Source organism: Protomyctophum bolini (genome assembly GCF_963924005.1).
Source record: "Protomyctophum bolini genome assembly, chromosome: 18".
Lineage (NCBI taxonomy): Eukaryota > Metazoa > Chordata > Actinopteri > Myctophiformes > Myctophidae > Protomyctophum > Protomyctophum bolini.
Window position 1 is genome coordinate 39540300 of NC_137879.1, and position 24459 is coordinate 39564758.

General features: G+C 43.0%; 1 protein-coding gene across 1 annotated transcript in view; it reads left to right on the top strand.

Moving 5' to 3' along the window:
* Positions 1-12082: 12082 nt before the first annotated feature.
* The window catches only part of LOC308333689 (uncharacterized protein), a gene marked incomplete at its 5' end in the record, with an annotated part of 15790 nt that continues 3413 nt past the window's right edge, over positions 12083-24459 (top strand). The window contains 8 exons of the mRNA XM_080790144.1: positions 12083-12276; positions 12712-12740; positions 18693-20131; positions 20162-20279; positions 20400-20523; positions 21411-21584; positions 22353-22526; positions 22722-22880. Coding sequence (XP_080646270.1) covers positions 12083-12276; positions 12712-12740; positions 18693-20131; positions 20162-20279; positions 20400-20523; positions 21411-21584; positions 22353-22526; positions 22722-22880 — 2411 coding nt within the window. The remainder of the gene's footprint in view (positions 12277-12711; positions 12741-18692; positions 20132-20161; positions 20280-20399; positions 20524-21410; positions 21585-22352; positions 22527-22721; positions 22881-24459) is intronic.

The following is a 24459-nucleotide window of genomic DNA, read 5'->3' on the forward strand; positions in this document are numbered from 1 at the left end:
TAGGATCAATATAGGTATAAGAACCTAACAGCTGTCTAACAGTAGAATATCAATTAAACTATAAGTATATACACTCTACAATGCTGAGATGAGATTCAATTTATTGTCAATGTACAGTACAAGTACAGCACAGCGTAGTATTTTCGCATCTCACCAATGGCGCAAACATGTCAGCAAGGAGGATACATTATTTACAGTAGTAATGAACTGAGCAGTAGTCATTTAAATGAGTAATAAATAAGAAGAAAACATGTTCTGTCCATATTGCACATAGCCCTTATTGCACGTGGCCCAATGCACAGAGTGCTAAACTAAGGTCCAGAGACCATGTTCCACGAGTCCAGTGGCCATATCACACGAGTCCACATAGTGTTATAGACTAGGATGTGTCTGGGTTGGGGGGAGGGGGGGCTGGCCCTGGAGGAGGGAAAGGAGTGGATGAGGAGTTTAGGTAGATGACAGTGGAGGGGAAGAAGCTGTTCCTAAGTCTGCTGGACTTGGAGGCAAGGCTCCTAAAACGTCTCCCAGAGCGGAGGAGGGCAAACAGACTGTGGTTGGGGTGAGAAGTGTCCTTTATGATTTTATGAGCCTTCCTCAGGCACCGACTGTCATAGATGGCCTTAATGACAGGGAGAGATGTTCCGGTGATGCGTTGGGCAGTTTTACCACCCTCTGCAGTGCCTTCCGGTCAGAGGCTGTACAGTTTCCGTACCAGACCGTGGTGCAGTATGTGAGGATGCTCTCGATGGCGCAGCGGTAGAAATTCCCCAGGATCTGAGGAGATAGGTTTACTTTCCTCAGTCTCCTCTATGCTATGTCTAGACCAGTGTTTTTCACAATATATAGAGCTATTTAACACTGTTACTGAACACAAACTATATAGCAATGATTACTGTCACAATATAGAGCTATTTAACACTGTTAAGAATTGTAAAGATTGTAAAAAATCGTATCCAACAAAAACAGAGCATAATTTTAGTTTTGGGTCTAAATCTCATCAAATGGTCCGTGTCAAAATTCCGACTAAAATTGAGTGTGAATTTGAGACACGGACCACAATTTGGTTTTCAATTGTCATTTACTGACGGGCCTTCATGTGAAAAGGGTTAAAAACCACTGCTGTGCATGAACACAGTTAAAGGACCTATAACCTAACATAACATTCTACTTTTTCAATTTATTTTGTGTTTTTGGGGCTCCCATAATATGTGTTTTCAATCCCCACAAATAACCAATTTTGAACTATCAGGCTTTCATATCATATTATAGGTGCTTTAATGGAAATTGCTCTCAGGAACAGCTCAACTGATTTTGTCCTCATTAATTGTCATTAATTGTCATTAATGTCACCCTACTTTGTATAATTCCTCCTCTTCTTCAGTCTTCAGTTACACATTTGCATTTCTACTTTGTTTACAATGTCCACCATTGTTGATTTTCCAAGCTGCCATGGAATGGAAACAAGCCTGTTTTGATCAGTATTTGATCAGTATTAAAATGACTCAAATATAAAATAATCTGCATATCAGCACCCCCACCACCTCAGGACATTGTGGTACTGCAGCTAAAACTGCTTTCAACGTCCAGAAAGAAATGACAAGGACTGGTTATATCAGAGTGGTGATTGAGGCTCAAACCATTAGAAATAACTAACTGAGGGACATGGACAATATGATATTAAATATTAAAAGCAGTTTTAAAATGCATCTTATTTGCGCTTTAAGTGTTGTTGTTGTTGTCGTCTGTCAGCGTGAAGCAGAAGAAGAAGCAGCAAAAGCAGCAGAAGAAGAAGCAACAAGGACGACATCAAGATGGGGAGGAGAAAATCACAGGGATGGAGCAAGGTCTGTTTATTTACTCACCAAACTAACTGAAGTTAGGGTTTAAATACATTGTAGAGATCCACTGTAAGAACGACGAAGACTGCAGCCATTAGTATTGGTGGTGAATTGAGAGAGATCAGTTGTTAAACAAATATTGCATTATTGTATCTGAAGTTATATTTTACCTAAATATTTTGCTGATACATTACAATGTCAAATAAATGTATGAAGATTATGAAGTATACATGGCAACTAGAACACGCCCGTCACTTGTGCGCACACACACACACACACACACACACACGCTTTGCTTATGGTTGTCCATTGAATCCGATGATGACGTCCACTTCTATCTGTGATACGTCAGTAGCCTCATCCTCCAGGTGTTACGGTCAGTAGCCTCATCCTCCAGGTGTTACGGTCAGTAGCCTCATCCTCCAGGTGTTACGGTCAGTAGCCTTATCCTCCAGGTGTTACGGTCAGTAGCGGTCAGTAGCCTCATCCTCCAGGTGTTACGGTCAGTAGCCTCATCCTCCAGGTGTTACGGTCAGTAGCCTCATCCTCCAGGTGTTACGGTCAGTAGCGGTCAGTAGCCTCATCCTCCAGGTGTTACGGTCAGTAGCCTCATCCTCCAGGTGTTACGGTCAGTAGCCTCATCCTCCAGGTGTTACAGTCAGTATAGCCTCATCCTCCAGGTGTTACGGTCAGTAGCCTCATCCTCCAGGTGTTACGGTCAGTAGCCTCATCATCCAGGTGTTACAGTCAGTAGCCTCATCCTCCAGGTGTTACGGTCAGTAGCCTCATCATCCAGGTGTTACAGTCAGTAGCCTCATCCTCCAGGTGTTACGGTCAGTAGCCTCATCCTCCAGGTGTTACGGTCAGTAGCAGTCAGTAGCCTCATCCTCCAGGTGTTACGGTCAGTAGCCTTATCCTCCAGGTGTTACGGTCAGTAGCAGTCAGTAGCCTCATCCTCCAGGTGTTACGGTCACTAGCCTCAAGTCATCCTCATAGGGGGGCTAGCTGGCGGCGGCTAGCTGGCGGCGGCAGCTGTAAGCAGAGAGTAGCAAGCAGAAAGCAGCATGCTACATGCACCATCTACAAACTATGCACTATCTATGCTACTATACTACTGCACTAGACATTCCGTACTGTTCCCATAGTATGTGCAGTGATTGAATGAACTCCATTCAAGTGACTAGAAATATGTTTATTGTGTCTTTCATTGTGAACATGGCTTTAGAGAACAAAGCTGAGATGTTAACATCCTCTCTCCGTTTGCCCCAGGAACCATCCATGGATTTACTTGAGGAACTCATCTTGAAGACTCTGAAGGAGCTGAAAACCAGGGAGTTCGAGGACTTCAAGGTTCACTTGCAACACCCTGATATCTTTGAAGGCCTCGTTCCTCTCCCACCGCTTCCAACCCCAGAGGTTCTAATCCCACAGTGCTTCCTTGAGAAGAACAACAAGAAGGGCATCGCTCATCTGATGGTGTTGAGCTACCCCGGTCATGCTCCTCAGATCATGGTGAATGTTCTGAAGAAGATCCACAGGAATGATCTACTGCACAGGTTACCACACATGGCCAAAGGTAGGTGAACCTCATACGGTCTATCCCTGGCCAAAGGAGGAAATCTTTCATGGTGTCTTACATGGGAGACGGTTCAAAGGGGAGATTGTGTGCTCATCTAGTGCATGTGTTTAGACACTTCAAAGGGGAGATTGTGCGCTCATCTAGTGCATGTGTTTAGACACTTCAAAGGGGAGATTGTGCGCTCATCTAGTGCATGTGTTTAGACACTTCAAAGGGGAGATTGTGGTTAGACAGCAAGGAAATAATCAAATATAATGTTTTCTTTCTGGAAACATTTGAACTTGAGTACTCAATTGACCTACTAGTACATTCTTCCCTGCTGCAATAACAGTTAATTACCTTGCTAAACATTAATGTAATCAACCTAACATCAGTTTAATAGCCAGATAATAGTTAATTACTACCTGGTAACAGCAGGTTTCTTATACAATTCTGTTGTCTTTTCTAACTCAACAGTAGCTGTGACATCAGACCAGCATGAAGCTACAGGCGCTGACCCAACAATGTCAAGTTCAACGTCAGCAAGTGGAGGAGTCTCTAAAGCTGAAGGTGAGCTGAAACTACGAATAGATTAACTTATTACTATTAGAATTATTATTAATTATTACTATTATTATTACTTATTACTATTAGAAAGAAGAAAATAAAGGCAGGAGACAAGACTATTTGTTTTGTTTTTCTTCTTATAAATTATTTGATCGGCCCAAAATATTGTGTTCATTGTCATAATTTGTCACGATCCGAGTTGGCTTTGTCCGCGGTGTAACAGTCTTTAAATAAATACTTTCAGAAACGGCTATGGGAAAAATGCATTGCTTTTCATTTCCTGGGCCACTCGCCGTTATGAAAGGGGGAGGGACTGCGACGCTCTATAGCAATGATTACTGTGACAATATAGAGCTATTTAACACTGTTACTGAACACACACTCTATAGCAATGATTACTGTAACAATATAGAGCTATTTAACACTGTTACTAAACACACTATAGCAATGATTACTGTCACAATATAGAGCTATTTAACACTGTTACTGAACATGCACTCTATAGCAACGATTACTGTCACAATATAGAGCTATTTAACACTGTTACTGAACACACTCTATACTGAGCTAAATCAAATCAAGAATGCCATCTGTGATCTGTTACGGTTGCTGCAATATGTCAGCCCAGGGATACAGGTTGGGGGAACCAAACAGATTATCAGAATATCAATATAATATGGTGAGGTGTAAGTGTAAGTGTAAGTACTCATGTTATTGGTTTTGTGGTGCTGCTGCAATTATCATGTCTTAAATAAAAAAGGATAGAAATAACAAACGTATAGATTTGCTTTTAACTTTTACATTTGCTAACTTAAAGGGTCACGCAAAAGGAGCCGTGGAGATTCCTCTGTCTCCTCGAACTCCGATTCAGAGGAGAGACCAAAGAGGAGAGAGAAGAAAAGGCGGAGAAAGTCGTCTTCTTCAGACTCCTCTTCAGATGACCGCAGGTCGAAGAAGAAGCTGAAGAAGCAGGCTTCATTTGGAAAGCGAGGTAAAACAGATTACTCACATTGCTTCCTTCTGTACAATACACACACTCGCGCACACACACACCGCACAAGGACCATAAGTTTGCTCTGCACTGTTGAGTCCGATGCGGTTGTATCAACATTATTCAAGTGAAATGCGTAACGGCAATATTGGGCTAATATAGGCTACCAATATGTACGACACGATTTACCGACGGAATTAACGTTATATATAGGTATATATATATATATCTGATCATCTATATCAGGGGTGTCGAACTCAACTTGGGGCGAGGGCCGCATTGGTCAAAAGATCACTTGATGGGGGCCACAACCAGTTGCGGACGCACGCTCGATGTCTCAAGCCCAACACACACCGGCTCTGTCCGACGCGGCGCGTCAGCGCACGTCGGACGCCGCCGGTGTGCGATAGGTTCATTGAAAATAATGGAGGCGGCTGTTTTGACGCGCGGCGTTCGCAGACGGTGTGGGAGGCCCTTCAGTCAGTCACTGCTATAATATCTATCTATCTATCTATGTATGCTCAGACCCAGCCAGCCAGCAAGCCACACACATAGGCCCTCATTTATCAATCGAGTGTAAAATCTGCCACAGATTCGAGTGCAGGTTTCGTAGTACACCCACGTCGCCACGGCATTTATAAAGTGATCGCAAACAGCTGATCCTTCCTTAATTTCGTTCTGACGTTAATAAATGTGACGGCTGAAATCTATCTGGCACGCCCTATGAAATCAAGCCTCGCCCTCGTTTTTGCGACCTGAAAACGGCAATACGTTTCCTGAAACCATGGTAACATGAAAAAATAGGTTTCTCCCGTGCCTTGCTGCGCCTCACCCCCCTCTCTCATACACACGCACAGACGCACAGCACGCACACGCAACTTGCAAGCTGCCCAACTAACTGGTGTGTTGTTAAATAAATAAAAAACGAACACCTGCATGAATTAAATAAAGTTGTAGGCCTACCCTGTCTGTTTCTCCTCTCGCTTCGCTTCCCTTATTGCTGCCCGCCTCACGGTCCTCACCCCCCGTACGCCACGCACGCACATATCGCAATTTGCAAGCAACTTTCACTGTGTGTTGTTAGTTGTATATTAAATTATTAAAGTATTTTTAATTTAATATACAACAAGATATATTAGTGAACGAAAACCTGAACCTGAACCATAATTAATATAACAAATAGGCACACACACGAACGGTGACACGCTGCTGTTTTGCAGGTGCTCCTCCTGTCCTGTCTGTCTGTCTCTCTCTATCACTGTGGTCCGTCCGTGACCAACTGCATGCACGTTCGACAGTCTATTTAGATTGCCTCGCAGTCGCTGCAGTGGCTGCAGGACTGTCAACTGTCAATTATATTAATGTGCAGCCAAAATATATGGTACTGGTGGTGGTGGGCTGACTGGCTGGGTTAGCCTATACCTATCGCCGATGCGGTTCCCATGCACTTGCGCTGGGCTGGCATGGCACATTTGACATTCCAGTGACACGTCAGGTTTATTAAACGAGGAGGAGATTGCATATACCGTAACTCCAGAAAGACAAGTGCTGTTGGCCTGCTGTAGATTACAGTATATAGGCTACCCATGCATGTTGGGACTCTCCGCAGCTGCATTGCACTATAGGCTACTTTCCAACGTCATGGAAATATTCCAGCACAGACAGCCCAAATCTGCATATGCGCTCATGCAAAACACTGTTTAAATGGCTTAAATCAAGCGCGATTTTAATCGTAAAGTTGGAAAGCTCCTACAAATTTCATATGACACAAAGACACATCTTGTACGTCTATTCCTTTTTCTTTTCTTTTTTTGTGTAGCCCATATGTGTAGCCCATATACATACAGTTTTATATTAACATTTTAGGAGTGAATACATATGTTTCATGCCTTTGGCAGCCTCTCAGCTGGTCAAACAATGCTGCTCCGCCGTTCTACGACAGAAAAACAAGCGTAAGCAAGCTGCCGAGCAGACGTGGGATTTGAACGTTGTCACGTTCAATTTCAAGCTTTGCCGGAAATGGTAAATGTAAAAAATGTCGGCAATTTCGGCGTGCACCCATATTTTGGCGTACGCACGGTTGATAAATGAGGGCCATAGTGCTCAGACCCAGCCAGCCAGCCACACACAGTGCTCAGACCCAGCCAGCCAGCAAGCCACACACATAGTGCTCAGACTGAGCCAGCCACACACAGCTCCGTAAGGGAGTGGTTGCACCACTCAAAAAATCTTCAAAAAACTGAAGAGGCTACTGGAGATTGGAGAACCTGATTTGGACATGATCTGATGCAGGACAATGTCACTATGACAGAAAGAGAAGATGGGTCTACACACACACACACACACACACACACACACACACACACACACACACACACACACACGACTTTGTCCCTATAATATGCACGGCACCGTTCCACTTCATCATATCACACAAGAGACGCCACACACCAGTATGGAAGAGAGATAGTCACTTACTCACTTGTTGTAACTTGTAGGGATGCCACAAAGTGACCATCAGCCAAATTGAATAGTCGACAGCTCTGCCGATTAATAATTGATTAATTGAACCCACCCCCCATATTAATCAATATCAGATAAAACGTATAAGATTTTATATTATGCACATGCCATGGTCACATAACCATTATATGTTGAGTGCATGCTTTGATGGTTACAGTTATATAATCATGCAGTTTTGATGAGTAAACCTTTGTGGAGATCTTCTCAGTTCTCATTGTATGCTATAGTTACTGCCATTCAGGATGGAAAATGAAATCCATTTGGATTTGGGGAGAAGTAGTTTCATAAGGGGCTGGTATGAAGTACTTGATATAAAGAGAACATGTTCAGTTCACTAGTCTACACTCTAGTCTACACCTGCCTTCATTTCATCTGATTGTCTGTCTGGCAGGCACTTAACAAGCAATCGTTAACTGTGTCTGTTAGAGAGAGGGGCAGAGAAGAGTGGCTTTGCTCAACTTGATTTATACTTATATTCTCCACTCTGATGAAGGTGCATGTTCGATATATCATGCAGCCTTACTTATAAGCCTATATTTTGGCTAAAAAAAATAAAAAATAAAATAACTTATTTTTATTTTTATTTATTTTTTGCTTGAGGCAGGCGGATCACATTAAATGACATGGCGGGCCACATTTGGCCCGCGGGCCTTGAGTTTGACACCCATGCTCTATAGCAATGATTACTGTCACACTATAGAGCTATTTAACACTGGTACTGAACACACACTCTAGCAATGATTACTGTAACAATATAGAGCTATTTAACACGGTTACTGAACACACACTATAGCAATGATTACTGTCACAATATAGAGTTATTTAACACCGTTACTGAACACACTATAGCAATGATTACTGTCACAATATAGAGATATTTAACACCGTTACTGAACACACTATAGCAATGATTACTGTCACAATATAGAGCTATTTAACACTGTTACTGAACACACTCTATAGCAATGATTACTGTCACAATATAGAGCTATTTAACACCGTTACTGAACACACTATAGCAATGATTACTGTCACAATATAGAGCTATTTAACACTGTTACTAAACACACTCTATAGACTATAGAAATGATTACTGTCACAATATAGAGCTATTTAACCCTGTTACTAAACACACACTCTATAGCAATGATTACTGTCACAATATAGAGCTATTCAACACTGTTAAACAGCAGGTTTCTTATACAATTCTGTTGTCTTTTCTAACTCAACAGTAGCTGTGACATCAGACCAACATGAAGCTACAGGCGCTGACCCAACAATGTCAAGTTCCACGTCAACAAGTGGAGGAGTCGCTAAAGGTGAGCTGAAACTACCAATAGTTCACACCGTTTAGCCGCTTCACCCGGTCTCAAACGGTGACAGGTGCATACAAATACTTGCTAATATATGCCATTAACACAGAGATGGGAAGTATTAGCATTGTAAAACGTACAGTAGCATGTTTAAATGTGCTTGGCAACAGAGTTTCAGCAACAACTCCATTTGCATTCCCCTCATCTTCAGAGAAACATTTTGTCGAGCAACACTGGTCAAAGCTCATTCAGAAAGTGACCATGGTCAATCCCATCCTGGATCTGCTCCTTCAGAAAGGTGTGATCACCAGAGAAGGCTACAATAATGTGAGGTCTAAGTCCACCACTCAGGAGATGATGAGGGAACTCCTGAACGGACCCCTGAACACCAGAAAAGCCAAAGACCTTTTCTACAAAGGTCTAGAAGAACATCAGAAGCCTCTCCTTGATGAGCTGTAAGTAACTCTCATTCACAATAGTTTGTTCTTGTTTTTAAAGTGAAAGGTGCACATTCTAACAAACGTGTAACGGAAATTTCTATTTCTATTTCTATTATTGAATTATCTATATTATTGAATTATCTTTCTATCAAAGAGGTCCACGCACACTCTAACGAATGTTTACCCAGAACTTCACTGTGGTGCTAACATTGTATGAGGGGATCTTTGTTATTTTTTTAAATGTGTATTCTTCATGTGGTTAAAGGACAACTTCAGCATTTCCAAACTATCTTCAATTAATTGCTCCTCACTAATGCTGAAGATAAAATGCTACTATTTAGGTCTACTATTATTGGGTCTCATATATTATATATATATATATATATATATATATATATATATATATATATATATATATATATATATATATATATATATTCTATTTGTCTTATAGGAGAGCTGTGGACACTTCAGAAACATCAGGTGAGTGCGGTCCGTCCGTGACCAACTGCATGCACGTTCGACAGTCTATTTAGATTGCCTCGCAGTCGCTGCAGTGGCTGCAGGACTGTCAACTGTCAATTATATTAATGTGCAGCCAAAATATATGGTACTGGTGGTGGTGGGCTGACTGGCTGGGTTAGCCTATACCTATCGCCGATGCGGTTCCCATGCACTTGCGCTGGGCTGGCATGGCACATTTGACATTCCAGTGACACGTCAGGTTTATTAAACGAGGAGGAGATTGCATATACCGTAACTCCAGAAAGACAATGTAAATGTAAAAAATGTCGGCAATTTCGGCGTGCACCCATATTTTGGCGTACGCACGGTTGATAAATGAGGGCCATAGTGCTCAGACCCAGCCAGCCAGCCACACACAGTGCTCAGACCCAGCCAGCCAGCAAGCCACACACATAGTGCTCAGACTGAGCCAGCCACACACAGCTCCGTAAGGGAGTGGTTGCACCACTCAAAAAATCTTCAAAAAACTGAAGAGGCTACTGGAGATTGGAGAACCTGATTTGGACATGATCTGATGCAGGACAATGTCACTATGACAGAAAGAGAAGATGGGTCTACACACACACACACACACACACACACACACACACACACACACACACACACACACACACGACTTTGTCCCTATAATATGCACGGCACCGTTCCACTTCATCATATCACACAAGAGACGCCACACACCAGTATGGAAGAGAGATAGTCACTTACTCACTTGTTGTAACTTGTAGGGATGCCACAAAGTGACCATCAGCCAAATTGAATAGTCGACAGCTCTGCCGATTAATAATTGATTAATTGAACCCACCCCCCATATTAATCAATATCAGATAAAACGTATAAGATTTTATATTATGCACATGCCATGGTCACATAACCATTATATGTTGAGTGCATGCTTTGATGGTTACAGTTATATAATCATGCAGTTTTGATGAGTAAACCTTTGTGGAGATCTTCTCAGTTCTCATTGTATGCTATAGTTACTGCCATTCAGGATGGAAAATGAAATCCATTTGGATTTGGGGAGAAGTAGTTTCATAAGGGGCTGGTATGAAGTACTTGATATAAAGAGAACATGTTCAGTTCACTAGTCTACACTCTAGTCTACACCTGCCTTCATTTCATCTGATTGTCTGTCTGGCAGGCACTTAACAAGCAATCGTTAACTGTGTCTGTTAGAGAGAGGGGCAGAGAAGAGTGGCTTTGCTCAACTTGATTTATACTTATATTCTCCACTCTGATGAAGGTGCATGTTCGATATATCATGCAGCCTTACTTATAAGCCTATATTTTGGCTAAAAAAAATAAAAAATAAAATAACTTATTTTTATTTTTATTTATTTTTTGCTTGAGGCAGGCGGATCACATTAAATGACATGGCGGGCCACATTTGGCCCGCGGGCCTTGAGTTTGACACCCATGCTCTATAGCAATGATTACTGTCACACTATAGAGCTATTTAACACTGGTACTGAACACACACTCTAGCAATGATTACTGTAACAATATAGAGCTATTTAACACGGTTACTGAACACACACTATAGCAATAATTACTGTCACAATATAGAGTTATTTAACACCGTTACTGAACACACTATAGCAATGATTACTGTCACAATATAGAGATATTTAACACCGTTACTGAACACACTATAGCAATGATTACTGTCACAATATAGAGCTATTTAACACTGTTACTGAACACACTCTATAGCAATGATTACTGTCACAATATAGAGCTATTTAACACCGTTACTGAACACACTATAGCAATGATTACTGTCACAATATAGAGCTATTTAACACTGTTACTAAACACACTCTATAGACTATAGAAATGATTACTGTCACAATATAGAGCTATTTAACCCTGTTACTAAACACACACTCTATAGCAATGATTACTGTCACAATATAGAGCTATTCAACACTGTTAAACAGCAGGTTTCTTATACAATTCTGTTGTCTTTTCTAACTCAACAGTAGCTGTGACATCAGACCAACATGAAGCTACAGGCGCTGACCCAACAATGTCAAGTTCCACGTCAACAAGTGGAGGAGTCGCTAAAGGTGAGCTGAAACTACCAATAGTTCACACCGTTTAGCCGCTTCACCCGGTCTCAAACGGTGACAGGTGCATACAAATACTTGCTAATATATGCCATTAACACAGAGATGGGAAGTATTAGCATTGTAAAACGTACAGTAGCATGTTTAAATGTGCTTGGCAACAGAGTTTCAGCAACAACTCCATTTGCATTCCCCTCATCTTCAGAGAAACATTTTGTCGAGCAACACTGGTCAAAGCTCATTCAGAAAGTGACCATGGTCAATCCCATCCTGGATCTGCTCCTTCAGAAAGGTGTGATCACCAGAGAAGGCTACAATAATGTGAGGTCTAAGTCCACCACTCAGGAGATGATGAGGGAACTCCTGAACGGACCCCTGAACACCAGAAAAGCCAAAGACCTTTTCTACAAAGGTCTAGAAGAACATCAGAAGCCTCTCCTTGATGAGCTGTAAGTAACTCTCATTCACAATAGTTTGTTCTTGTTTTTAAAGTGAAAGGTGCACATTCTAACAAACGTGTAACGGAAATTTCTATTTCTATTTCTATTATTGAATTATCTATATTATTGAATTATCTTTCTATCAAAGAGGTCCACGCACACTCTAACGAATGTTTACCCAGAACTTCACTGTGGTGCTAACATTGTATGAGGGGATCTTTGTTATTTTTTTAAATGTGTATTCTTCATGTGGTTAAAGGACAACTTCAGCATTTCCAAACTATCTTCAATTAATTGCTCCTCACTAATGCTGAAGATAAAATGCTACTATTTAGGTCTACTATTATTGGGTCTCATATATTATATATATATATATATATATATATATATATATATATATATATATATATATATATATATATATATATTCTATTTGTCTTATAGGAGAGCTGTGGACACTTCAGAAACATCAGGTGAGTGCTGTTAAGTTAAATAGATAAATTGTGATCATAATTACATCATTAATTTATTTGTATATCACTTTTCTGAATAGAGTTTTAGGAACTTTTTAAAAACGGCAAACAACACATCAGAACAAGATTTACAATTAGAGCTGTAAAGACGGCACTGCTTTCCTCAGCCTCGGTGCCTGGACAGTAAAAGCCTGATCAACCTGGGGATCAAGGCCAGTCTTAGGAGCTGGGATGGAGCTCGATACGCCAGCCCATTATCATCCACCCCTACTTAGGAACAACCCAAAGAGCAGCCAGGATGGTGTGATGGTTTGTTAGTATTACCTATACTGTAACCGTTTTTACAATATTCATAGTGAAACTGAGATGGCGTCGGTGGCTACTAGGTCTGCAGTCGCAAGTCTTAACTCGGCTCCAGGCCAGTGAGGCAGCAAGCCCAACATGAGTGCTTATCTGTGGGTAGAACAAGCCCAACATGAGTGCTTATCTGTGGGTAGAACAAGCCCAACATGAGTGCTTATCTGTGGGTAGAACAAGCCCAACATGAGTGCTTATCTGTGGGTAGAAAAAGCCCAACATGAGTGCTTATCTGTGGGTAGAACAAGCCCAACATGAGTGCTTATCTGTGGGTAGAACAAGCCCAACATGAGTGCTTATCTGTGGGTAGAACAAGCCCAACATGAGTGCTTATCTGTGGGTAGAACAAGCCGGACATGAGTGCTTATCTGTGGGTAGAACAAGCCGGACATGAGTGCTTATCTGTGGGTAGAACAATTGAGGTGACTCAGTGTTTAGTTATGGAGGTTTTGTCCCCCTCGATGTTAGCGTTGCCGTTGGGTCCTGGGACAAATAATGACAACACGTCTATACAGCTATGTGACGACATAAGATTAGTAGGGGACAGGAGGCGTAACGTTTGTGAGGGAAAGTTGATCATAATAAGAAATTAGATTTACAAAGACATATAAAATATTTAAACCAAGCACTTTTGGAATGTCCTCTTCTTCTTTTTTTGATTGATTGAAATCTTTATTAACAGTTTGCAGAATTACAGTACATTTCAAGCACAAACTCAATACAAAGACTGTTAACTGTGAGTGGACGACCCAATTAAGCCTTACACTTGTTTACAACAGGGTCCACATTGTTCAATTCATCAAAACATTTAGAGACAAACAAATAGACACTTCTATGTAGTTAAAGAACAGAACAGGAATTCATCATATAGGAAGCGAAAAGGGAAAAATATATATATACAGTGAGGGGAACAGGGGGATAAAAGAAAACGAAAGACAGAGTGTAGGGCGCCTGCACACAACACCATGCGTTGATGCCATGTGTGCATTATGTGCAGGCACCCAACACCACGTCCATACAAAAACATAGTACAATCCAGATAAAATTCAGCTTTTACAGAGGCCAGTTTCTAATTGCAGCCATCCGTAGGTGCCCTTTGAGAGCAGTTTTGAAGGAGCCAAGGGATTCACATGTCTTAATGACTGTTGGTAGGGCGTTCCACATTTTGGTCGCATAGGAGCGAAAATAATTTAGTCCCTTGTTTGTGCCGAATCTGGGTTGTACATGGTTTGTTGCACTCCCTCTGGTGTTGTGGGTGTGGACTTCGTTTACATTAAGGAAGTATTTAGACAGGTACATGGGTATCTTGGTGGTGTATCGAATCTTGTGGACCAGACCCATTGCAAGATGCTGTACTCTGTCGTCGACCCTAAGCCATCCCAGCCTGTCAAAGTGGGCAGGCGTGAGGTGGGTTCGGGGGGTGAGGCCAAGTAGGAGCCTGACCAGTTTGTTTTGGGAGGTCTGGAGCCTTGTTTTAAGGGCCTTTGAGGTGCTGTGGTACCAGGAGGTGGATGCATAGTCAAAGAAAGGGCTCCTGTTAAGGTCTTCAAGGTGTTTTTGTCGACCAGTGAGGAGATCCTGTAGAGGAATCTTGTTCTTTGATTGACTTTTTTGATTACGTTGGTGGCCATCTTATCACCGGAAAGATTGGCCTCCAGGATGGAACCTAGGTAGGTAATTCTATCCTTCCGTGTGATAATATCGTCACCCACTCTAACCAAGAAGCCATCTGCCTTTTTGAGATTACTATTTCATCCGAAGAGAATGGATTCAGTTTTTCCCAGGTGTAAGGATAGTTTGTTATCAGCGAGCCAGGTGCAGATTCTACCGAGTTCAGAGCTGAGGGTCTTTTCAACCTGCAGTTTGTTCCTGTCCGAGACCAGCAGTGCTGAGTCGTCTGCGAACAGGAACAAGTTGCAGTCACAAGCTGAAGTCATGTCGTTTACATATATTAGTGTTATGGCTGGCTCTGGGGCCATAACGAAAAAGGGGAAACGACACCGGAGGACAATCCAAAAATAAGTATTTTATCTTGATAATAGAAATAGTAATTAAAGAATTGAAGCTTTCAACTGAAACTGGCAGGGAAACATGCAGCCCAAAACTTATAACCAAACTAACAAACAAAAGAAAGAACAAGGGTGCTCTCCTACGGCCGCCCCTGCAGCCTGTGGAGAAATGCAGATCTGAAGTGCTGTGAGAGCAGGTGTCTTAAATAGTGTTTGGGGAGGACACTGGCCAGGTGTCTCCCCTTCCACTCATCATCTCTGGCTCCGCCCTCCAACACTGCAATGGAACTGTTAAAGGCACAGCCACACATAGTAACCCCACATAGTAGACTAAAGGCCCAGGGGGCCGTCACAATTAGGAACAGTAAAGGCCCTAGTATGCTTCCTTTTGGGACGCCACAGCTCACTGGGAGGGGGGGGGGGACATTGTTCCGTTCACTTCCACCATCTGTTCTCTCCCCTCCAGGTAGGATTGCATCCAGCTCACTGATCAAAACCAATAGCTTTAAGCTTGTTAACCAGTATGGAGTGGTTCACGGTGTCAAAAGCCTTTTGGAGGTCCAGCATGACCATGCCGCAGTATTTTCCAGCATCCACCTCGTGTTTGATGTGGTCGCTCAAATAGAGAAGGCATGTGTCAGTGGAGTGGGATGTTCTGAAACCAGATTGGAACTTGTACAACAATGTATTAGTGGCAAGATACTTTTCAACCTGTTCATAGACTATTTTTTCCATCACTTTCGAGATGGAGCTTAGAATAGAAATAGGGCGGTAGTTGCCGGGTTCTAATTTACTCCCTTTTTTGTACAGGGGGGGTTACTTTGGCCAGTTTAAAATCTCTGGGGACCTGTCCTTGTTTGATGGAGAGGTTTACTATGTGGGTGATGACTGGAGCTATGGAAATGGCTGAGTCTCTGAGAAATTTGGAGGGAATATTGTCATGGCCAGTGGCCTTGTGGGGTTGGAGGGCACTCAGTTTCTTAAGTACCTCCTCAGTTGTTACCATTGTCATTTTAAAATCATCTTTACAAACACCTAGGTTTTTGTAGAAGCCTTTGATGTGCTCTACACCAAAAACGCCCAGAGTGGGAGGGCAGTTTGTTAACCAGCATTGTTGCAATGTTTGTAAAGAAGATGTTCAAGTGATTGGCTACATCAAGCTTGTCAGTGATGAGGGTGTTATTTGATTTGATGTTTATGTTAGTAAACGTGGTTTTAAGTTTCTGACCACAGCCTAGTTGGTTGTTTAGTATTGGCTACATCAAGCTTGTCAGTGATGAGGGTGTTATTTGATTTGATGTTTATGTTAGTAAACCTGGTTTTAAGTTTCTGACCACAGCCTAGTTGGTTGTTTAGTAGCTTCCAGAGCTCCCGAGGATTGTTTTTGATTTCCTCGGCTTTATCATTGATAAAGTTACTTTTGGCTGATTTGGTCATGGCAATTACACCGTTTCTTAGCTTGTTACATTGGGTTTTAAGGATGCACAGTTTGGTTTTGAGATCACTGTCGAAGCGCTTGGCTAGCTTGGACTTGCATTTAAGAAGTTCAGAGCATTTGTTGTCTCTGGCTTTCATTGCAGTCCGTATGTCCGAATTCATCCATGGCTCCGAGCGGGTTTTGACCCTGATGGTTCTCAGAGGAGCCATGTTGTTTAGTACTGTTGTAAATTTGGTTTTAAAGCCAAGCCATGCTTCTTCTCCAGTTCTAGGTTAAAGGCCTCACTAGAGTAGGTTTTGAGGTCCCTAGATATGACTGTTTTGTGACAGTCAAATTTTAGTTTCTGTATTTTGCGGGTACAGAAAATCATAAAATGATCACTGAGCCCACATACAATAACCCCTTTCTTGGAGATTCTGGATTTGTCCGAGGTCAGAATGAGATCAATGACAGTTTGAGTAGAATCACACACTCTTGTGGGTTGGGTAATTAGCTGGCTGAAACCATGCAGATCACAGAACCGACTAAACGATTTAAACACAGGCACTTCCTTACGATGCATGTCCGTATTCCAGTCGCCAATCAGGATTTTCTCTACAGATTCCTCCCCAGCTAAGCACCCCTCAATCCATCTCCATCTTGTGAGTAGTGACCAGGGAGGCAGTCAGACAGATATTTTGTGAAGCCACTAAGGAAATCGGGACTTCCTGAAAGTTCATATAATGGCCTGTTGTGGCGCTGTCATTGGGCCCAAAAAAACCCATATCTCCATAGAGGTCCATGTATTTGGACCCAACTTCACTGTATTACCTTAATAAACATGGTCATGAATACCTTCTGCTTCCAGTCACTAGATTAAAGTCTCATTTCTCATGTCATAATATTTCTTTATGGTCCCATTTATTTAAAAAATGACCATAAAGTCGAGTATGTTCTGAGGGGCGTGGCTACTGTTACAGTCTATGATCGGGAGCCACCCCCCGTTCGAGTCAAAATAAAAACCAACGAAGAAGAAGGGGGGAAGTCCCTCCTCGTTGTCTGGGCCAGCCAATGGCCAGCTGGGCCCAAACGGATCTAGAAAGATGGCGATTTACAATTCAAGGACTGAGAGGCTTCATCTTACGTCCATATCAGACCCGGAGATCGCTTTGTCCATATTTTTTTTACAGTCTATGGTAGTGACACATAAACATTGATTGATTGTTGACAGCAGGGTCTCAGAGTCCAGTGAGTTGTCTTAACTAGTCCACAATGACTGGAGTGGAAAATGTTCTATTCACTAGTTGGAATGAACACACTGTAAGAGCCATTATGACCTAATGTTTTGTTGATTGAGAGTGTCACTGCAGCTTGGTCAGTGTCTGGGCCAGCCCAGGTATTTAAGCAGGCTGCTAATCAGGCACAGGTGTTGCCAGTGGCAGACGGCAGAGGCTAACAGTTTTCTACTGTGTTCAGGAGGGCTGGTCCCCTGTTTTTGTTACAGTTTCTTTCTTATTATTCTATCTGTATGTTGTATAGGAAAATGACTGCGGAAAATAAAGCAAAGTTAAACTCAACGGACATGTTTTGGAGATCAGTTTCTACTGGCACATGTAAGAGCTTCCACCTGCTCGTCGGCAACCAGTAGTGACATTAAGTATAGGACTTTAGGCACTACATTAAGTATAGGACTTTAGGCACTACATTAAGTATAGGACTTTAGGCACTACACACACCATTGTGGAAGGTTTAAAGGTTTTATTGAATGAATGAATGACATGATGAGGAGGAGAGTGGGGGGAGCGGGGCGTGGGTTCCGGGGGGGTCGCCGACCCTGGAGTCTTTGGGGAGGGGGTCGTGTGGTGGTCAGCCCGCAGTACATGTGGAGGCGTGGTCCCCCCGTGGGAACTGTGAGGAAGGGAGGAGGTGAGGAGAGATGGAGGAGAGTGGAGATGCTGCTGGTCCTGTGGTGGGGATGGTGGCGGGATACGAAAAGCATAGAGGATGCTGGGTTGTCTGGGGCGGGTATAAGTAGGCTCAGGTAGATCGGCGTGGAGGGCGGAGGATGGTCAAGGTGTGTTCCTCCGCCTCCTGAACATCTGTTGTTCCAACTGTTATTGGTAACAGGTACACATACTCTCTCTCTCTCTCTCTCTCTCTCTCTCTCAGGTCCGTTGGTGGAAACATCAGGGCTTCCCATTACTTACTATGAAGACCAGCTTAAGGACAACATGAGCAGTAGCTGCAGTACTTTTGTCAAATTGGGCACAGAGTCTGAGGTTGAGGTTGAAACGGTCTTCATCCCGCTCCACAATCTAGACATCAAAGACACAGAAATCCACAGCCACCATGAGGTCAGACAGATGGAGATGAAGAAGCCAGGACATGGAACACAAATCCAACCTGAAGAAATTCACGAAGACCCTTCTGGAAGAGACATAAGATCAGCACTGACCACTGGCTGTGCAGGAATTGGCAAAACGTTCCTCGTACTAAAGTATCTGTCTGACTGGGCCAAGAAACGTTTTGGCCAAGGTCCACACCTCGTGTTCCCGCTCAAGTTCCGCCAGTTAAATCTGCTCAAGGGAAAGAAATTTACTTTGGCACAGCTAATTCACCACTGCATCAAGGAAACCAGATTCATTGAGGAAGAAGTTCTTAATGACATCTTCAAGGTGTTGCAGAAGTCAGTAAGCTACAACAAGAGCCCCTTCAAAGTCATGATTGTCATGGATGGATATGATGAAGAAAATTTCCAGTTCGATTTCAAAACAGATTTTGGCCTCATGAATGTGATGGATTCGTACCCAGTGGAACATCTGCTTGTAAACCTCATCAAGGGAGAGCTGCTCCCCTCTGCTCGCATCTGGATAACCTCACGACCTGCAGCAGTCAAACAGATTCCTAAGGTGTTTGTTAACAGGATGACTGAAGTACGAGGCTTCATTGAAGATGACCAGAAGAAGGACTTCTTCCAGAAGTTCTTCATGAAGATCATCAGTGATGAGAACCAGGCCAGCTCAATCTTCTCACACATCCAGAAATCAAAGATGCTCCACACCATGTGTGAAATCCCAGTCTTCTGTTGGATCCTTGCTACCGTTGTGCAGAACACGGGGATCACAGAGCTGCCCAAAACCCTGGTTGAGCTGTTCTGCCACTTCCTGATGGGTGAGACACTGCGGGAGAAGATGAAGGATCCTTCACTAAACAATGAAGACAAAAAGAAGCTCATAAAGGATGCAGGAGACGTTCTTCTGAAGCTGGGAAAGCTGGCGTTTGACCAACTGGACAAAGGACGAATCATTTTCGATGAGAAAGACCTGAAAGCGTGTGGTCTTGATGTGATCAAGGACTTGATCTCTGGCTTTTGCACAACCTTCTTCAAAGAAGACGGCTTGTTCTTCAAACAAACCGTCTACTGCTTTGTTCATCTGAGCATCCAGGAGTTTCTGGCTGCAGTCTACCTGTTCCACTGTTTCACTCAGAAGAACACGGAGGTCCTGAAGACATTCCTGGAAGATGATGGTGACAGTTCCCTGTCTGACTTCCTGAAGGCTGTTATGAAGAAAACCCTGAAGAGTGAGAGTGGACAACTGGACCTCTTTGTCCGCTTCCTTCATGGTCTCTCACTGCAGTCCAACCAGAGTCTGTTAGGAGGTCTGCTGGGTCAGACAGAGAACCCTCCAGAGGAGATCCAGAGAGTCATCGACAACCTGAAGGAGATGGATGACGATGATGCCTCTCCTGACAGATGTATCAACATCTTCCACTGTCTGATGGAGATGAAGGACCCGTCAGTCAGTCGGGGGATCCAACAGTACCTGGAGTCAGAGAACAGCTCAGGGAAGAAACTCACTGTGCCCCAGTGTTCAGCTCTGGCCTCCATGCTGCAGATGTCAGAGGAGGTCCTGGAGGAGTTGGACCTGCAGAAATACAACACATCACAGGAGGGGCAACAGAGACTGGTCCCAGCTGTGAGGAACTGCAAAACGGCCAGGTTAGTAGTCATAAGAATATAATCATGTTTGAGCAGCTTTCATTCAAAATAAAAATAAACACATGTACACATTGTCATTGTGACACATGAGAACATTATTTCAGTTCAGTGAGACTCACTTCATATTTATGAATGAATGGTTCATTCATTGTGTGTGTGTGTGTGTGTGTGTGTGTGTGTGTGTGTGTGTGTGTGTGTGTGTGTGTGTGTGTGTGTACTATTTACCAGTGTCCTCATTAGTTATTCTACAATGAAAACAGACTATACCAAATGAGAAATGGACCGTACCATTAGTGAAGGGGTGTACAGAGGATGGTCTTTTAAACAATGAGCTTGGTCATTACGTTTACACGTTACTTAATACATTTAAATGCAAGTTCCACGATTTCCATCTATCTTCCACTTCTCTGTTCTTATTGACATCCTGCTAATGTCTGAAGAACTAGATTGAAGATCTTTTAGGTGCCTTTCACTCCTAACGTTTGCTTACAAGGTCTGGATCAAGGACCAAATGTTTGCATTGTTGCATTAGGTCTGCTTAGCGTTCACAGAGGACTTTGTTAAGCAAACCAAAATATTTAACAAATGTCATGCGGTCGTACAGGCTGTTCATCTGTTGACAGAACATTTCTTCACTTCACTGTCGGAGTGGAGCAACAGCAGCGAGTTGTTATTTTCATTATTTAATGTTTGTATTCCAATCAAATAAACAGTGGAAAGGTATGAGCACATATAAATGCAATATGCCTCTTATTTTCTTATATATTAGCCAGCAAAGTATCCAAACACACACATTTCAGACAGCTCCACAGGGAACCTCTTTGACAGTGAACGTGGTCTGTTCTGTTTTGATCATCTCTGATTTTACATTCAATCTGTAATTACAGACTTGCTGGCTGTGCCCTCGATGAGGAACACGTTGAAGTTGTGGCTTCAGCTCTCAGCTCCAATCCGTCCCATTTGAGGGAACTGGACTTGAGTGGAAACGTCTTGAAGGATTCCGGAGTGGATCTCATCTGTGCTGCACTGAAGAGCCCAAACTGTTGTCTGGAGATTCTCAGGTCAGATTCATTTATTTGGTTACATTCTGTTATAGTAAGTGATTATAATGCAGTTATTCTGGAGGTGGTACTTTATTTGAAGTGTGGATAAGGTTTGATATCATGGTAACTCACACTGACCTTAATATTGATAAGATACAGTGACTAATGTATGTAGTCTTTATGCTGAGATACTAAATTTAACCCATTTTGGGCGGGAACCCCTTTTGGTGTTAGCATTATGTTATGCTTTAACTATTGTAAAATAGCAGATCTACAAGCTCATAGCGCGCACTCATAGTGGCACGCTATGCACTTGTAGGTCTGCTAGTTTTGAAAAATCGAACCACTGACATAGAAACATAGCTTTTTCAGAAAACTGTCAGGATATAGAAGACATTTTTAGAATCTGATCTCAGGTCAGAATGGATTAAAACACTAAACACCTCTGATGACACTATGAGTGGTTGAATGTGTTCTGTCAGAGTGTCATCCCCTAGTTTTGAATGATATTTATATCAATGTTAATTCTTAATTGGTATCAGGGGCGTAACTGCCCCCGTGCAGGCTGGTCAGCCCCCGACAGTTTGATCAAAATGCACAAAACGTTCTAAACATGAACTTTGGATCCATATCTAAAAACCCAGTGGGAGAGAAGGTTTTATGTAGAAAACTTATGCTGCATGAGCCAACGGAAATTGTATGGCAGGAATATGTATTTTATTCGTCTTAAAATCTCTCTCTCTCTGTCTCTCTCCCCCTCCTCATCTGGTTTTATTCTTCATTTAGTCTGAAGAACTGCTGGTTGTCGGAGAGAAGCTGTGAAGTTCTGGCCTCGGCTCTCGCCTCCAATCCTTCCCATTTGAGAGAATTAGACCTGACTTTGAACAACCTGCAGGACTCTGGAATTGAGCTTCTATGTGCCGGAGTGAAGAGTCCACATTGTCACCTGCAGACTCTGAGGTAAATTATTCTGTGTGGATCTGTACTGCAGTCTCTGAGGTAAATAGAGTTTTATTCTGTGTGGATCTGTACTGCAGACTCTGAGGTAAATAGAGTTTTATTCTGTGTGGATCTGTACTGCAGACTCTGAGGTAAATAGAGTTTTCTCTGTACTGGAGCATCAACAGCAGTTTGTTAGTGTGGATATCTCTGCAGGTTGTCAGGCTGTGCGATCACAGAGAAAGGCTGTTCTTCTCTGGCTTCAGCTGTAGCCCTCAACCCCTCCTCCCATCTGAAGCATGTGGACCTCAGCCGTAACCACCCAGGAGGAGATGCTGAGCAGACGCTGCTCTCTGCTGGACTGGAGACTGTCAAGTGAGTCGACTTGGACTGTGTCCATCCATCTTCGTTAAAAATATGTTTTTATTTTATTTTTTCTAAGGCTGTCAAAGTTAACAAAAGTTAACGTGCGTCAACACAAATTCCTTTTAACGGCGTTAATTTAATTAACGTGAGATTTACGCAATGGACGTGAAGTTTGAAAGAGAGGTTGAGAGTCTGAGACACATGCATGTTGCTGTTTTCTACTGGCCAAGTAGCCCCGCCTCTGAATCCACTCTGCTCCAATAAGCACTAAAGCAGTCGGTGCAACCAGAAAGCAGTCGGTGCAACCAGTACTAAAGCAGTCGGTGCAACCAGCACTAAAGCAGTCGGTGCAACCAGCACTAAAGCAGTCGGTGCAACCAGCACTAAAGCAGTCGGTGCAACCAGCACTAAAGCAGTCGGTGCAACCAGTACTAAAGCAGTCGGTGCAACCAGCACTAAAGCAGTCGGTGCAACCAGCACTAAAGCAGTCGGTGCAACAAGCAGGCAGGCAGCCGAGGCAGGCTGCGCAGAGCTGTGTAGCTGAGCTGCTAGTTGTCAGAGAGGCAGAGCAGCTCATTATTAACAGGTTGGGGGCCCATGGCGGAGATCTCCGTCCTGGTACTTAGTATGGTCTGGTGCTTGAGACGGAGATTGATAAAAACGACAGAGATTAATGATCTCAAAACCGGTCGCATCGCTCTACAGCCTAGGAGCGCTTGTTGCGCAATCCTCTTTATTGCGCAACAGTGAGACGTCATCAAAAATCTTCCCCCCCTGTTTAGCCAACGACAATCTTAAAACGTTAACTCGCGATCTAAATCATTCCGTCTAATTCTAAGAAAAGATTATGTGTTAGACGGGCCCCCGCTGTCCAGTCGCTAGTCGCGACTCGCGATAGAATCGTGTTTAGAGTGTTTTGGCTACATTTAGCTGCTACAGCAACATCCGGTCCGTCGGTAAAAGTGCTCCGTGTTTATAAATCGCTGGGCACATTTTATTAATGGATTAAATAACCCTGGTAGAGTCGCTGTGAATGGACTAACTATGCGTGCGTGCGTGCGTGCGTTCGTGCGTGCGTGTGCACGCGTGCGCACACGTGCCACAAACTGACTGTTCTTTTGCGGGCACATGGCCGAGGCACATGGAGATGGCGCAAAATGATCCTTAATTAGTTTACAATCTGTACTCTTATAGATTAGGCTATCCGATCATCATATTAAATGAGTATGCTACTCTGCACATGCCTGCACATGTTAGCTATACAGTTTATAGATCATGCTTAAGCATGTGTTTAATTTTGCAGTATTTACATTTAAACAAGATGAAGAAAGTCTCCAGCACTTGGATCCCTGCACACAGTGACAGCCCTCCATGTTTACAGACAGACAGACAGACAGACAGACAGACAGACAGACAGACTGACTGACTGACTGACTGACTGACTGACTGACTGACTGACTGACTGACTGACTGTCTGTCTGTCTGTCTGACGGTAACGGGACATCTCGCTGCGTAAAATATCCCTTCTCCGTCTCCAACTGTACTCCTCATTCATCCGCCACATTGTCTGCTTCAATTCCTTTATTTG